Source organism: Rhea americana, unplaced genomic scaffold (assembly GCF_003343005.1).
Source record: "Rhea americana isolate MKP2758 unplaced genomic scaffold, rheAme1 scaffold_89, whole genome shotgun sequence".
Lineage (NCBI taxonomy): Eukaryota > Metazoa > Chordata > Aves > Rheiformes > Rheidae > Rhea > Rhea americana.
The window spans coordinates 3,004,383-3,021,555 of NW_028187077.1; the positions used below are offsets into that span (position 1 = coordinate 3,004,383).

The 17,173-nt window shown below is 35.8% G+C and overlaps 1 protein-coding gene across 1 annotated transcript in view; it reads right to left on the reverse strand.

Moving 5' to 3' along the window:
* Positions 1-516: 516 nt before the first annotated feature.
* Positions 517-17,173, reverse strand: part of LOC146584912 (bifunctional heparan sulfate N-deacetylase/N-sulfotransferase 3) — a 72,031-nt gene continuing 55,374 nt past the window's right edge. The window contains exons 10-14 of the mRNA XM_085323873.1: positions 14,268-14,442; positions 12,377-12,547; positions 8,088-8,197; positions 5,865-5,967; positions 517-4,656 (exon numbers count right to left, since the gene is read on the reverse strand). Coding sequence (XP_085179999.1) covers positions 4,537-4,656; positions 5,865-5,967; positions 8,088-8,197; positions 12,377-12,547; positions 14,268-14,442 — 679 coding nt within the window. The 3' untranslated portion in view covers positions 517-4,536. The remainder of the gene's footprint in view (positions 4,657-5,864; positions 5,968-8,087; positions 8,198-12,376; positions 12,548-14,267; positions 14,443-17,173) is intronic.

Consider the following 17,173-nt stretch of genomic DNA (forward strand, 5'->3'; position numbering starts at 1 on the left):
TGAAGACATTAACAGCTTCTGCCCAGCTAGATAGCACATGAGTTCTGTTCTGAATTTGTTGGTAACAGTGAATTTTCCTTTGGAAATTCTGTAGAGATTTCTGCCAGAAAAGGTTTTCTCATGTCTATGGAGGCTGATGCAATGGTACAACTACAGGATCCCCAAGGCAAGTAATTTGAATAAAACCTGCTTGTTCTTTTAAAAATAGCAAGATCTAGAAATGTTTCAAGTTCTGCCACAAGAAATGAAAAGTAAGCAGGAAGCAAAAGCAGTAAAACAGGCAGCTCCATAATGCAGTAATATTCACTCACAGTGATAATAAGCAGTATTTTTCATTTGTGAAAATATTTCTTGCTGCTCCTGTGCTCCTGGATTTTGCAGTAGTTCAGAGTCAAGCTGCATTATCTGCTAACAAACCTGGAAAAGGACAACTTCCATGAACATAAAAATCACATCCACACAGCAGTACATTTTCTTATCAGAGTTTATTGTTGCACTTCATATATCATGCCACTATCAGAATAATATCTATTTTTATTTTAAAAAACTCAGAGAAAAATGTTTCCAGCAATTTTCATTCAATGTGAATGACAAGAATATTACATCTATAAACATTGAAATATCTATTTAATTACTTCCTGAGGAAGCTTCACATTTTTAAGCAATGAAAAAGAATATTCTGTACAAGCTAGTCTGCAAATCAGTGAAACTAATTCCTTCTGCACAAATAGAACTGGGAAAATATCACAGTATTTTCAGGAATGTTTGCTCAGATCATTAAGTGAATTTGTATCAGGCTCAGTGTTTAGACCCCCTAATGGTTACTTTCTGCTAATAATCACACATTGATTTTTACTGGCACAGACGTCCATGTAAAGCAAATATCAGAATCAGATTTATGAAAACAAATGTGAAGCTCACATAATCAAGCATTTGTAAAGGAACTGCTTGTGCAGTTATCTACCAGAGGAACAGAAACCATGGCTGTGTTACCAACCACAGTGAACACCTCACTTCAACCAGCAAATATAGCTCCTTTGTGATGAATCACTGTTTTTTCAAAGTGTTAATATTGATAGTCTGCTTCTTGTAAGTTGTGAACAGACGAGGTTAAACTTTGTCAGATAATACTGTAGGTTGTATGACTTGCTTACTCAGCTCTGCTCACATGTATCCTATTATTTGTGGAACAGAACATTTAGCTGTTGTCTGCATGCTTTGCTTAGACTCTTCATTCATCACCAAGTTGCCTGTACATTAAAAGTAATTTCTGTTTTTAAAGTCTCCTGTTAAATGTAAGAACATATTTAAAGAGAATAATTCCAGAGAGAAAAAGTGGCTTCATACTTTTTATAAACAACTAATACCCGAATATCTGAAATCAGAAGTGCAAAGAACAGTATCTATTTGCCATTACTTCTCTATTGCTTTTGTGTGTAAGAATAGCACTTCCAATGTACAGGAAGCTAATCCTGTAGCGCCTTTTCTAGAGATGCTAATGTTTAGCAGCCTGATTTCAACAGAAGCTCAGACTGACGAAGATTCAAGATCATGCCCTTTCAGATGCACACTTCCAGGGACAAAAGGTCAAATTTGTTCATAGTATTGACTCAGGTAAAGTTACCACAGGAATCCACTGAGACTTGCCTAAGAACTCAGGAAAGGCCAGAAGCCATGCAAGAGCCCCACTATACTGCTCCTCATCAGGCTTTCACAGTCATCATAACGCTCCTTCCCAGAAGATGAGCACTGCATTTAGCTGCCAAACCTAATTTGGCCAAGGCCAAGGCTGTGCATGTGAAGAGCTTATGCTCCAGGTGCTACAAGCTGACAGATCTTGAGCTGCTTTAGCAGATCGCAGCTGTAGGGAGTTCCTTGCCATACCTCAGTGAGGATGCCACRAAAGGAAACACAGGACACAGGAAAGGCGACCTGTCCTGTTGTGAAATTTCTGGAAAGACAATGTAACTGATGTGCATATATCCATYGCCACTCTATTCAACCTTGACTGCCCACTCATCATTTCCATCTTGCTGAGGCCTTGATTTCTCAAAGAAGAGAGAAACAGCTTTCTTGGAAACACAGATGGAACTGTAAATGTGGCTGAAGCCTATTCCTCCAGCATGTAGGAGGCACTCAGTGTGCACAGAAAAGATTCTCTCAGCATGAAAATCTCAGGCATCTGATAAAGTCTGAAGTTTTTCTTATTTTTTTTTTCTATTGTACAATTGCTACTCTAAAAAACATGAACTGAGGCAACAAAGCACAAAACATGAGCTCTGTGCAATCCCTGCAATTTTTTTAAGTGTCTGAGTGATGGTAAATTAGGTTATACACAGGATAAAATCAACCATCCCAGGATGAAAATTCCAGCTGTTTTCTCCAGTTATTCAGTTCAGTTTTAACAAATCCAAACCAATGCTTTAGGAACACCAGAGCTGTCCATAGCATGCAGAGAATTTTGCTTTAACGGATGTTCAGAATTCAGAGTGTTTCTTTTATCAAATAAGAAGTACATTAAGACAAGTCAGCTTTTTGACCTTACCCATATGACAGTGTGTATTTAAAGTGAAATGAAAAATCTCTTTCTCATAAATGATACAGACGTTCACCTTAAAAAAATGTCTACTCTAGCAGGTCCTTGTCATGCATACTCCCTTAGCAAAATGTGCTGCAGAAAGAATATTGTTATATACAGCAAATGTGTCTAGACTTTTTTCTTTACAGCCCTATTAAAATCAGATATTACATAGACAAAATCAATAAATAGTAAAGATTACCAGTTAGAGGTACAGTAAGGATCTCGACATCTGTTTTCTATTTAGGGAATAATAGACCGGTTTCCATTCCATAACCTTGAAAGTTAAATTATATGATTATGTAAATATTGTAAAACAACATTGAGACTCAGAAAGTTTTTCCACCATTTGATGCATGTTTTTAACTATTCATCCTAAAAAAATTATGATATTATAGAGTTACTCTAAAAACCATTGCACTGAGAATTGTAGTYGTCTTTCATCTGATTTTTTCACTACCTCTTCATGCCTTTTAGAAACACTCAGAGTCAAAGTTTAGTGAAGAAGCAATACTTAAATGAAATTTTCAATGATCTCTCAATTTTTTAAGTACTTTTAATCAGATTTTATCTTACATGTCTAGGCTGATGTGTTGTGAGATGTACCACTGAAATGTCTAAAACTACATAAAGGTAGGGCTGGCTATTAGCCTTTTCCATKATTAGAGCCTAATTTTGTAACATTATTACACACCATGTTCTATTGTTTTTCTAAGGCTTATTCTTAATATTTAATACCAAATTTTTAAAAATATCTAGAACCAGTGTTTTCATTGTGAAATTAGATAGATTTTTACAACTGACATAAATTGGAGCTCACTGAAAGATGCTACAATTTTTGATCAGGTTGAGGGATCTTGGAATAGATACAGCACAGACTGAAGGCAAATAAATCAAGGAAAAAGTAGTCATGCAAATTAAGGCAATATAAGTATGGATATGTTTTGCTATTTACCAGTTTTTCCTTCATTTCAGTGGAGACATTCCTCATTTAGAGAAATTTAAGTTCAGAATGCAGTATTCAGGTCTGGCTGCTTATAGTAGCCAGCACTGAAAGACTCTTCATTGCACTGCTTCAGTTTGGTTCACAATCGTTAGAGTTTAATACTGCCCATAAAGGTTGTATTGTAACTTTKGTGCTTCACATGTCCAATTAAAGTTCTGTTCAGATACAGTCTACCTTCTGTATTTTGCCATTTCAGTCATTGACAAATCAGTAACTACAGACAAAGGCTCCTTACAGCATCGTAAGATTTTACTGTTGCAGGCTGTGATCGGAGAATACCTCCTTTTTTGCTACACTGCTTTAGCCTGTGCATTCCAGATTTTGCTACAAGTATTTCGTTGCTGTGCACACCTAAATCATATGTGGTAATTTTACTCATCAGCCTTGCTAGTATATACTATTTTGTTAGTATATATTAATTACTTTGCTAGTATATACTTTGTTAGCACATACCTTGTTAGGATATATGTTGGGTATTTGCCAAGCTGATTCCAAAGGCAGAAGTACACTTGGCATTTTCTGCTACATTACATTTTCTGACTTTATGCAAGACACAATAATCAAATAGTAAGAAAAACTGTCAGAGGCATAACAAAACCTACATGAGACACAATACTTTTAAACTGATATATAAAACTGTAAATATTTACCATGAAATTGGATAGGTCATGTATCTTTGAAGCTTATACCAGTTGCAATTGATTTCCACACATGTGCACAGTAATCCACAAGTCCACAGGCCCAGAAATGAGAAAGACTGTGGCCTACCCAAGTTCTAAAAAACACAAACATTTTCACAATCCACATGCCAGCATATGGAAAAAACTTCTATCTTTTACTTTTTTTTTTTTTTGAAGAGGTATATTTTACAACATCTTCTGGTAGCTACTGGAGACTTTAGGTATGGTGACTGAAGTGTGGACGAGAGATTTCAAAAAGCCTTTTTTCAATGCTATCTTACTTTCTGCAGCTCCTGTCTCAGCCATGATGGCAGAGGTTGTCCCAGTTTGTGTAGGAGTTTTGACAGTTCCACATTGTGATCTCTGTAGTAGCTTGACAGAAAAGCCCTGCACTGAAGGATATAAAAACACTTATTGTTATTTAATAAAATGCCATACCATAGCTGCTGTGAATTCTACATTTTGAAGTTTGTTTTACCTGTGTCAAAACTTTACTTTCTCCTTTTTTTTTTTAATGCTATCTAGTGCGTACAAGTTTAAGCTCTTTAGTTTAGGAGCTGAACTGCAAAAGATAATTTCAGGAAGAATACAGGATATCCAAAATGAACATCAAAATCAAAGCAAAGGATTTGATTTTGCTCTCAGATAGTCATGTAAATTAAGAATTGCTCTGAAGCAGATACAATTACTTTGAATTTACTCTAATGTGATTGAAGCCAGAATGTCATGAAGAGCTTCTAAAATCTCTTAGTATTCAGGCATCTGTCAACTAGTACCTCCAATATTCAGAAGTATTTAGAATTGAAGAACATAACAAAAACAAAGTCTTATCCTATCTCTGGTCAAAAGCCTTCTCACTCAATGATTTTATATAAGTATAATTCTATTGAGTTTTGTGAAGTCACTTACGATTTATACAGATGTGAGAAGAAAAAATGGCCTGCATGGTGCATTAATACTCACTGGTGTTCAAAACTAAGTTTTTATTTGAGTTTCAATCAGGCTAAATGAAGTAGGAATACAGGACAGACTAAACATAAAATTTCTAACTGGAAAAAAAGAATGAATTGCCCGTGAGCACAGGCTGCAACATTTGACCTGATGGAAATTATTTAATTTGAACATTTGTCTGGGGAAGGTATTTACAATATACCATAGAAACAGAACTCAAACACTCTCAGAAGTGGACTTTATGAGAGTTAGTGCTAATTGTCATGGCCTAACTACTCTCGAGGACACAGAACCAGACACACACATATGTATCTGATCATGACTGAAAAAGAATGCACTGTGAAGCCTCTGCAGGTTAAGTCACTTAGCTAAGGGGACCAGGATTCTACACGAATTTCAGGGAAATTCAGGGCTGCTGAGATTACTTTTCTAAGGGTTTCCAGGTTTTAGAAGTTGTTTTATTTAATAATCTGAACACTTACTTGAAACAAAAGACTGAAATAGTCGATAGACTCCAGCTATCTTAAATACTAACGTCAAATAATTAACAGCTAACGAATTTTGTGTTCTCTTCCTTCTSTTTGCCTGTGAGGTATCCCACAGGTGCCAGCTAAATCCCTATATAAAGCCAAAGAGAATAATGGTTTACCTCAGAATCCATAGGAGGGTATTTTCTACCTTTGCTCTTTCCAAGACACTTGGTTTTTCCTTCTTCCAGGAGCTGACACCAGAAACCTTTATGTGAATCAAATCTGAAACAAATATACTTTCAAATACAACAGATGAAGTAACACTTTCAACTCCGAAACAAAATCAAGCAAGTTTTCATAATCTAGTATCTTATTTTTTGCACCAGTAACTTGTTATATCAGGGTGAAAAGAGTGAAAAAAAMCCTCAGTGAATAGAGGAGCTGAGCGGTTAACAGGAGCAAGGCAGTAAGAGCTGGGTGCAGACACAAAGACTAAAGTAGAAATAGATAAAGATGAAAGACAGAAGGAAGATATACAGGAGAGAAGGAAAGGCCAAGAACACTGATCCTGGAAGGACAAGTTTGCAGTGGGCTGTGTGTGAGAGGCTGAGGAGCACCCAGCAAGAAGGATACATCTTCTGAGTTCAGACTGAAGAAAAAAGTACCTACTAATGATAAAACTAGCATCTAAATGATTATGAAGATTACTTTGGGGCGGAAAAATGTATTATGGGCAGAGACACTGGTATATGCTGTTTCTCTTCAACAGATTAAATAAAATAATAATCATAATAAAATATGCAATAAAGTCTATGTATACTGTATATGTTGACATCTATCTGCTGGTCACATACTTTAGAGCACATTTTAAGGATTACATCATGCCTTCAGCCAGTATCTATGCAATGGAGACTAAATATGCAGAATAAAGGCAGGGCTTTTGCTTGCAACAGATACAGTAACATCTCTYTTAATTGTGTAAGGCTTATTATAGGTAGGAATTAACATATCTAATGAACAACTACACTTGGTCTGAGCAGTTGGTTTAATCTTCTCTCCTGCAGGACTTCTTCCAGCTAAGGTGTAAAGTACTTTTTCCAGCTGGACTTACTCTGTTTTCATCAAGACAATGCACTCATACAAAAATTTTCCTTCGTATTTAGCTTTGCCCACCTTCGTAATTCATGAATCTTAAGATTGTTAATCTACAGTTCACTTCTCAACGTTTAACTCTCATTCTGCAAATCTGGTATGTTTGTATTTACCTACCTTGCACACCACTATAAACTTACAAGCTACAAAATGCTTTGAATTCTTTGGAGAAAGTGTACAGAAATACAAGTGGATTTTGTTTCATGTTTCTGCAATGCAATCTTGTAGTTACAAGAAAAAAATCATTTATATTTTGTGTATCTTTTGCCAAAAGACATACCAGAATGAATGCATTTAAAGACAAAGACATTACTGGTGTAACTAAGCTGCTGTCAGCTACAGGGACAAATTGGTTTCGGTACATTTTAATGGAGCAAATTTCTTCATTTCCATGAAGATTACCTGTGTTCAAGGACAGACATGAATGAAATGTGTGCTAGAGAATTAGATGCAGATGAGATTAATTCACAGTATCCAGGTCAAAGGCTTTGGTATATAAAAAAAAGAGCATGTTTTTAATACACTTAACTTCAGGGATGAATTGGGCCCTTTATGTCCTTACAGTGCACTTGACTCTTATCTCATCAAAGAAAAAAGTCTGTTTTGCTACAAAAAGGAACAGAATACAATTGGATAAAAGCATTAAATATAGAAATGCCTAGAAAAGAAAAGCATTCTTTCCTGAGAACTTGTTATAAAGACAGACAATAGTCATGCATTCAGAAGAGCAGCCTAAGGTTATCAATTTTATTTTAAGAGCAACCAGATCTAAATGTCATAATCCAAAGCATTTGTGTATGTGAGCGCTTATGACATACAGAGTGGTTGTTACACTCTTGACACTGATATTGTTGAATCCTTCTTGCAGCTGATGTTGAAAATAAAGAGAAACTAATTCTCTTTCCTTTCTGTTTATGCACCTTTGCATATGTTGGCTCTTTTATTGATGGAAATAAAATTCCTTTTTATTGATCCAAAATTCATATACAGTTCTCACAAAGTAGTACTTCTTTTGTCCATTTGTCAGAAGTCTATTTCTGTAACAGTCAAGCTCCACATTTAGTGACTCAGTGCATGATTCACAGAACATCTAACCCTGAATTGTGTCCTTTTCAGACATTGATGAATACATCCTAGTGATGGCTCACATGAGACAGAAAAGTATGAGAGGCTTTATTTTCTATTAAGCTCACTTACAAGACACTGGTATTTTAAGAATACAGGAACATGAGATGATGAAACTAACTTACGTTAGGGCTTCAGAGTAATTATAATGAGGAGAGACTCCCAGAAATTTCTGCACTTCATCCATCACAGTAGATGGGTCAGTTCTCAGCTGCTGTCCATCAATAATTAGCAACTACAACAAATAAAATAAATGGATGTTTAATTTAAAATTATTTCATGCTTCAACCTAAACTTTCACCTCTGTCAAACTCATTCATTATATGGAAAGAGCTGCCCCAAAGGATGATAATAGGTCCTGTTTCATTTATCATCATTATTAACGATCTGGGAATAGGGTAAATGGCATGTTAATTAAATATGAAATTATATTAAATTGGAAGCTGTTCTGACAACAGAGAAATAACAGTGAAGGATCTAGGAAGATTTGTAGTATTGGAAGGAGACTGAATAAGATTTGCCCAGCCAAGATAAAAGGTATTACTGTCTAGATAAATAGCCTGTAATTCTCATAGACTCAGATATATACATATTTACGCTAGAAACATGTGGAGAAGCCAGTCACTGAAAATGACCAAAAAGACACAAAACAATAGATAGATGTTAGATGAAATGTTTTATTTCTAAAAATACACAACTCATTGTTTTACAAGAATATGAATAAAGATAGATGTTAAAAAGGCCTTAAGGCAGAAATGTAGATGGATATGGAATGTGCAGCACATCTCTAAGAAAGCCATGTACTGACAGGTAATGCTTTTTTCTTCTTCAAGTGCTTGACCATTTACACATTCACACTGAGCTACTTCAGACAGGGCTTACTCTTTATTTGGAGGTGAATCTTCATGGAAACAGATGCCATGCAATGATTTTATCAAATGTGGGATCATGCCTAAATGACTCTCTGACGTCACAGTATGGCTGGGGCTTTGTGACTGTTGGAAGAGAAACCAGGTCCCAAATGGACTGGTCAAGCATTCATTTCCTATCGTGGAAACACCTCCACTTTTCCATCTTGCTGTAGTGATGAAAAGGAGATGGGAAATAGATTTGCAGATTGTTCAACAGTCTCATTCTGCAAGCAGTGCTGAAGCTGTTTTTTATGTTTCCATGCAAGGAGAGAGGCTAAAACCGTATGACATGCTTCAAGGCTTTAATGAAACTCGTTAGGTTCCCAAAACTATGAGGTTTCAGAGCATAATTGAAAGACAGAAAATGTGTTTTCTTTTGCATGATCAATCTTTGGAACTACTCATATATAGTTTGTGATTTTAGATATGTGGATCTATGGAAGTATCAGGCTATTCAGAAAGCAGCACACCCTAGTAGTCTTTGCAATATGATGTATTATGACTGCCTGACTCCAAAAATGAACCCACTGCTTTCCTAAGAAGTAAGTTTTGAAAACAGGCCTTACTCATGTGCTTCAAAGCACAGAGGTCAAAAAAACATCTTGAATGGGGGATATTTTTCTTCTGAAAGAAAAAGAGTGAAGTTTCTTCTTCCCTGTTTAACAAAGAAGTAGAGAGAAATATCTGTGCCATCTTCCACCCTGAAACCGCCTCCTTCAAAAGACATAAAAGAAAAACTTTTACCAGTGTAAATTCATTCCAAATAGATGACATTCCTAGGGAGCAGGTAGCAGAAAGTGTTCCCTCTCAGCCTTAGGGAAGATTGCAAGGAACCAAGGCATTTTTTTTTGCTTACTTGTACAGATTTATTCATATTCTGATCTCATAAGAAGTAATTTCATGAGATGCTTGAAACTTTAAGGCATTTCATGTATTAGTGAGGTGAAACAATTGAACAGTGTAATAGAGTGCCTACAATTTCATGACTTTATGAAGTGGACAGTTTCATAATAGAACATAAATGTTAAGGAAGAAGTAATTTGAGTCACATCTGTCCTCAGTGTACCAATCATTTTAACACTGCTGACAGCTGAAGAGATTGTTTAAGTCCCTCTCTCCCACTATACACGAGTTACTTTGTATTTAAAAGTCACAAAGGTGGGACTGGGGTAACAGAGATACAGTCTGAAGAGGAGGAGATCTGAGAAACAGTCTGACTTTTTCAGCTGCAGAGAGGCTACTTAACAATGATTGTTGCAATATAGGCTTTATTTCTAATAGAGCTGGTGCATTAGTGTATCTTTTGGATCACAAGGGAGTTCACCACAACAGATTTTCCTTTCTTCTCTATGCTTGCATTGAAGCAATTAAGGTTATGAAATTAACTTAGACACATGACCTTCCTGAACTTTTAGTGATTTGTCCGGATGAGCATTTTATAGAAACAAATATCTGAAAAAAAATTTCAAAGTAACGAGATTTGCAAATTAGAAGTATCACTTAAAAAGAATGTGTTGCTACCACTTTTACCTAACTCTGACACTATTTCTGTCACTAATTGTATGCCTGCTGACTTTATAACAGACATTAAGACCTCAGCTCAGTCACACAAGTAGATACTCTACTATTTATACAGTAATAAAAATTACAAATAGCTTTAGACAGTCCAGTAAGTGCCCTTTTTGAGAGCTAAAGCTCTCATTTTGTAGATAGGGCTATACCTCTAAGCTGCTGTGATTATAGCTTTGCTTTGATCTGATTTTAGCTTTGCCTTATCTAACCTTTTATGCTTCGGCAATTCCTCGAACTTGCTAACAAGTTTGGATACGGCCCACCACACTTTGTTGCTTTTGCAATGCAAGTTAATTCCTAATGCTTTTACAAGGAAAACATAAGGCTATCAGGGCTAGTTCTTTGCTATCATTATGGGATGTAAAATCTGGTAAAAATCTATTTGATGTTGCACATTGCTTAATATTTGTGAGATACTTCAGAGAAAAGAAAACAAAAATATGATGTAGAGAATTTCACATTAGTATTATGATATTACAATACTGTATAACTCATGAAGTTTGCAAGGCTGGCCTGAAAGAGAATATGTGGGAAATAACATGTACTAAATGCATCAGAGCTTCCTTGGCGCACACTGGGAAAACAGAAGGTAGAAACTCTAGCCAACTCCTCTCAACTAAGCTAGTCATGTATAAACAGAAGGTTCAGACTGCAGCCAACTTCCCTCAGCTAAACTAATCTTTAAATGTTGGGTGAGAAGGACTGCCAGACACACTCTTAATGTCAGAAACATCCATTTCAGAAATAAATCTACCAAGGAGATGCAGATAATGTGCTATCATCTGTCTGGTCTTGTATACCAGAGAATGTTCAGGGCTTAGGATGTGCAACTTTTGAGTTTGATCTTATATACGCCAGAAGGAGACTAATAATGTGTGTGTTATCTGCCTGTTGAAGTTTGCTGWGGAGATGCAGTTTTCAAGTTGTTTATGTATACCTGTACTGAAAATTGGATCCATAAACACACACCCTTTGAGGCTCCAAGACACACGGAGGAATAAAATCAATGTCAAGGATTCAGAGTAAGTAATAGATAGCAACTGTACATGATCAGGAGCACCAATAAACCGAATTGTTTCAATGCATGAACGAGCCTCAACAGAGGCCTTGATATATGGGTGCACTGGTTTGGGCAGTAATAGGTAGAATTTCCAAAAACAAAGCGTACAGAAGAGACAGTACTTTGACAGATTCAGAAAAGTTCTGTTAGGTAGATCATGAATACACCTGAAAAACTGGTGGTGCCTGAGATGGCAAGCACACCAATGCACATGAGAACTTTATTGATACTGTTAAATAAAACAAGTCACAGCTTGTCAGACAGCTGAGGAAGATATTTTCGAAACACCAGTGTTCAGACACTGAGCCGCTTCTGAACCCTTGCAGGAAGGATAACGCGGTATATGTGATATACCATGATATTAGCTAATGCCTTACCAGTTAGACATAAATATTATTGAACATTTCCATTGATTTCCATCAATTTTTCTTTTGGAAATGCTGATAGATTATCTGATACTAAAGGGATCATTAAGTACTGGATGTGTGTTCTGTTTTCTTCAACAGAACTAATGAAAAGCCAGAAATAAAATGATGAAAGCATGAGCAATTGGAAACCAGCTCCATGTTAAAGGCAGTTCAGGGTACAAGAGTGTTCAAGAAGCAGCAGTGAAGCTTCTTGAACCTCCAGATTATTGTTTTGATTTGATCTGTAGATGCTCCTAGCTGTAAGGTGCTAGGACATGACATCTTTAGCAAGGTCAAGACAACTAATTCGAATATAGCTATGTACAATCGATGTTTTAAAACATGCTCTCGTGTGTCTAGAACATCTCTGAGGATCAATATTTACTAAGTAATACTTTCAAAAAGATAATCTTTTAAAATATTACATAGACATGAATAGGACATGAAGTTACGGTCTTATTCACCTGATAAGGTGGGAAGTAAGTTAGCCATCTTTCAATATGGGTAGCATACCATCCAGGTGCTAGGCATCTCTTCTGGAGAGCTCTAAGTTCAGAAGGGGCTCGAGGTCCAGCTGTGATCACCTGATAGAAGCTGAATTTTAGAGCTGCAGGATCTTCATGTGATCGCTGATGCTGTAAGAGAGATTGCATTGCTGGAACTTCACAGACCATGAAGTCATGAAAATAAGAAAAATGGCAAAAACAGTCTTACTGACCTTGGCTTGAGTGATTATTTACACTAAAAATCACTTTAAGTTAAGAAGTTCTCATCTGCATTAACTTGTTGAAAATGTTGAAATAGAAATACTGTTTGCTATCAAAAGAAATCACAGGACTGATGTTATCAATAACAAAATAGAATGTGGAGATGTCTATTTTCAATAAATTGAGTGGCAGCTTTTRAATGAATCACTGGTATAACAAATACAAGTACTAAGAAGCTCTATTTCTAGTAGTTTCATAGGTTTTTTTTTCCAAGTTACCCAAGGCAAATACTCAGAAAGACAATTTTGAGCACTAACACTAGTATTTATGATGATCATAGGCTCACTGGATAGTTCAAGTCAGAAAACCTCTCAGCAGGTCTCTAGTCCAGCCTCCTGTCCAAGGTAGGGTCAGCTATGAGATCAGTTTAGACTAATTCTCATCAGAACAACAAAGAAAAACATGTCACAGAAAATCTAAGAACTTTATTCTGTTTGTAATTTTATCCTGTTTTTATTATTTTATCTGTATTTTGCCAAATTCCCATTGAAATCAGTGGACTGAAAGAAAAAGAAATGTCTTAACCTAAGTTAAAACAATTAATTAGGATTAGGATTGGAGAAGTAGAAGTTCATCTCGAACAAATCTCACTATGTGTGCTTCACATTTCCCATATGTTCTAGATAGATAAGAAAGTATCTGGTACTTATATACAATTTTTAATTGCATGCAGATCTTATATTGATAAAATATGAGGTGTACACTACTGCACTGTATGTAGGATTTAAGCAGTTTTTCATATGCTACTATTTCATAATTGTTGCTGTTGAAACAAAGCTATCGTTTAAAAATAAATGACAGTAAATAACCTTCCCTGATTCTCTGGAATTCCCTGGAGATCCATGCTTTTTATTAAATTAACCTTCAATTATCCCTTTTAATATCAGCCAGGTTCTTGTCATCTCCACTAAACATTTACTATTGCTTTGTACAAATTTTACAAATTAAATCTGGGGAACTTACTTATTTTTATGACATGCAAAATTTTCCTTCAGCATTAACATGTTTTTTTCCAATATTGTAACAAAAAAAGGAATTACAACACTAAAGTACCAATGGAATATTAAACTAAAATATTGCAGTAATGTTTCCCCAAAAGTTTTCAGTGCTTACAGTGCATTTAAGCTGGAAGGTTTGCCTTTCACCTTTTAATATTTCTGTTTCCATTTGTATTTTAATTTGGTGTTTGCAAAAGAACAGGAACCTGACCATACATAAATCTTGTATTTTGAGCATGAATTGGGCAACTGGGTATATAAACTGATTTTCGTATGTGCTGACTATATACATAATTGAGTGAGTAAGCATTTTTACGTATTTATATTTACAAGCAGGCTTTTAAAAATGTATTTACTCTATTTTAACCTTTAAAACATTTTCATGTCTACATTGACAGGTACTTCATCCCATGGATGCTCATATGTGGTGCACTGACAGACCAGTAAAAGTTTGTATCATATAAACCCTTTATACACATATATACTGAGAGCATGTACAGAGAGGATTCAAGGCAAAAACCTTGAATATTTATTCATTGGTATTGGTATTTACTTGACTTACGCCTGTTCGCATTCTTCAAAGTGCATACCTGATACCAGGAATACGCCCGATCAGATGGATCGATGAGGATAGTAATGATCTTAGCCTTGGGGATGAGAGAAGCAGCTCGTTTAGGAGCTTCCTCAGAATGGAAATAGTTGGCRCTTTTCTCAAAGAGGAAATCAGTGGTGACATTGGAAGGAGTGGGGAAGAAATCCATGTACCTACAAAAGCAACATCATTCTCAGAACTACTCAAAAGTCACAGAGAGGTAAATGAAGCTGTTAAAAATATTTTGTTCTAAAATAATCAATTAATAGACAGCCTAACTGCCAAATAAAATCATACAGATGTTTACATTTTATTTTTGATTACATTTCACTTGTTCTCAGCTTTCTTCTTTTCACTACATGTAACTAGGCATTGAAGCTATTTTTTGGTACCTGGAACAAAATGTTACAATATTCATACACCTTCTTCAAATTAGTGACTTGTCACTCACTTTTCAGTCAGAACAAATTCTTGTCAAAGTCAATACTAAAAAATGAGTTTTTCCAATGTGATTCTTTGCTGACATTAATTACAGTGTAATACTATAATAAAAAATATTTAGGATGAGAATTGTTCTTACTAAAACCATAAAACAGTTTGTTAATGTGTGGAAGATACACTAAACAAAAACCACAGCTTCATCAGGCAAAAGCTTTCCTATCAATGACAGCATCTTATTATTATTGTTCTATGAATCACATTTTTGTGGAAATGTGTTGAATACCTTTTACTTTTTATTGCAAGCTTTCCTCATCCATCATGAGGTTCCAACCTTATACCTTATAAGGAAACACTTAACATTAAATATGGCATGGCACTAGAGTTTTGGAAGGAAGGCAAAATGATACTTTAGATAACACGGCAAATATGGAAAAAGTAGAAACTGAGGTGGTGTCAGGCAAACCTGCAAAGACAGCAGATCAGATGGCATACCAAGAGGTTATAAGGTAAGGCTCATCAGCGTATCTGCCAAACACAGAATGCTGAACTGTTCCACATTTCTTCTAGGGTAAGGCCATAACCAAAATGTACAAGGGTAAAGCTAAGAATGCTTTGGAGAAACTTATCTAATAAATTTGTTACAACGCTTACATTAAGAAATGCATGACTGGTCGATTAGGACTTCACATCAAGAACATAACTACCAATTCTCTTCTGTTTACCTCTGCTGGGAGACTGCAATCTATTTATATCTGCATTCACACCTCTTTCAAGACTGCAGTATCTAAGTTTTCAAGGTCTAAAGTGCTGAAAAAGTCCTTTCTTGCATCTGTAGTTAGTCTAACTGTACACTTGAGTAATGACTAAATCAGATACAAGTCAGCTCTTGGAAAAAGCTATACTTTTCATTACCATAGAAGAAACTGAATTGGGTGCCATTTATGAATTCCCTTGTCTTGAAAGAACGCTACGCAATTAAGGAATAATGAGGAGAAATCGTGTATTTGATTAACATTTGGTAGACTCATTACATGCCAGCATTAAAATACCGCACCAGGCTGAAGGTCTGTGAGATGTGTCTGGCAGACAGACTGCGAATCCAAGTTAAAGAACTAACGCAAAGAGTAGTTCTGAGTATCAAATACTTAACCGTGAGAACCTGGCAGGGGTGAATGGGACGTGCAGTACAGACACACAAACAGCCAAACAGAGGCTGTAGAGTAAGAACTCAGCAAGAGGACGTGACCTGTCTACACAAGCTGATCACTGGGAACCTTACGCACGACTGCTGTACTAAGATGAAGGTAATCTGGCACATGTCTAGCAGACAGGTTGAATCTGCCAGGTAGGGAAGTGGACAAAGTAGGAGGAAAGACAGAAGTAGCAAAGTCATTTTCTAGTCTCATGAAAATGTTAATTTTGCTGAAGAATCGGCTCACTGCACGTGGGCTGTCTCTGTCAGTGTAGATCCACTACACCTGGTTCGCATGTCATCTTCCCCAACTTCAAAAAGCAAGGAGTCAGCTTTCTAATTTCCACTCATTCAACCAGCATCTTGCAATTGATACTGCCTGGATGACACACTACACTTCGTAATAATAATCTGCTGCAACAATATAATTTTCTGTGAAAACTAAGTGCCTTAAAGAGAAATTGGATCTGAAGTGTCTGCACTCAGACCATATAACAGTCTTCACTCTATTAATTTTATGGATGAATGCAAAGTGAAAGGTAATAAAACTATCTTCCTCTAAACAGAGGAAAAGACAGAAAAGACAAAATACCAGAAATCTCTTATTGGCGCTCCTCAGTCACTACAGCATGTTACTGCTTTTCACATTGTACTGTTTTATGCTACAGCACTTTCTGAAAGCAATAGAAATCACAAATGGCTTTCTGGGTATAGATATGACTGGTGATTCCCTGATAGTCATAATGAACATGGCAGTAGTGATACATACTCTATTTTTTAGCATCAGTACCCTACTCAGCTAGTAATGTTTTCCTCACTATTTTATCTTTGAAAAACATTTTGAAAGGCTCTTTCTCCCTTTTACCTGACTGCTATTTCTAAATTCCATTTAGAGGAAAAATTGTCTGTCTGATACTACATTTTTTTAAGAAATGAGATATTCAACATGAACATAATTTATGTCTCCGTATATTCAACTAATAATTATTGTTGTTCTAACTTCAAAGGCATGTGTAATAAGGAATAAGGTACCTGTTAGAGAAATGTTTAGAATTTACCTTTAAAGACTTAGAGAATTAAGAAATAGGTATTTTGTTAATCTCTTATTTTCACTTTGAAATATATTAATATTTGAATATTTACAAGAAGGTCTTATAAAAGTTAGTGCATTTGTGATATCCTGCAGTGAGATTATTATTCACTTACACCAATTTATTATCTTAGAAAGTTACTTTTTATCTCACTCCCTCTACATGAACAGTTAACATTAC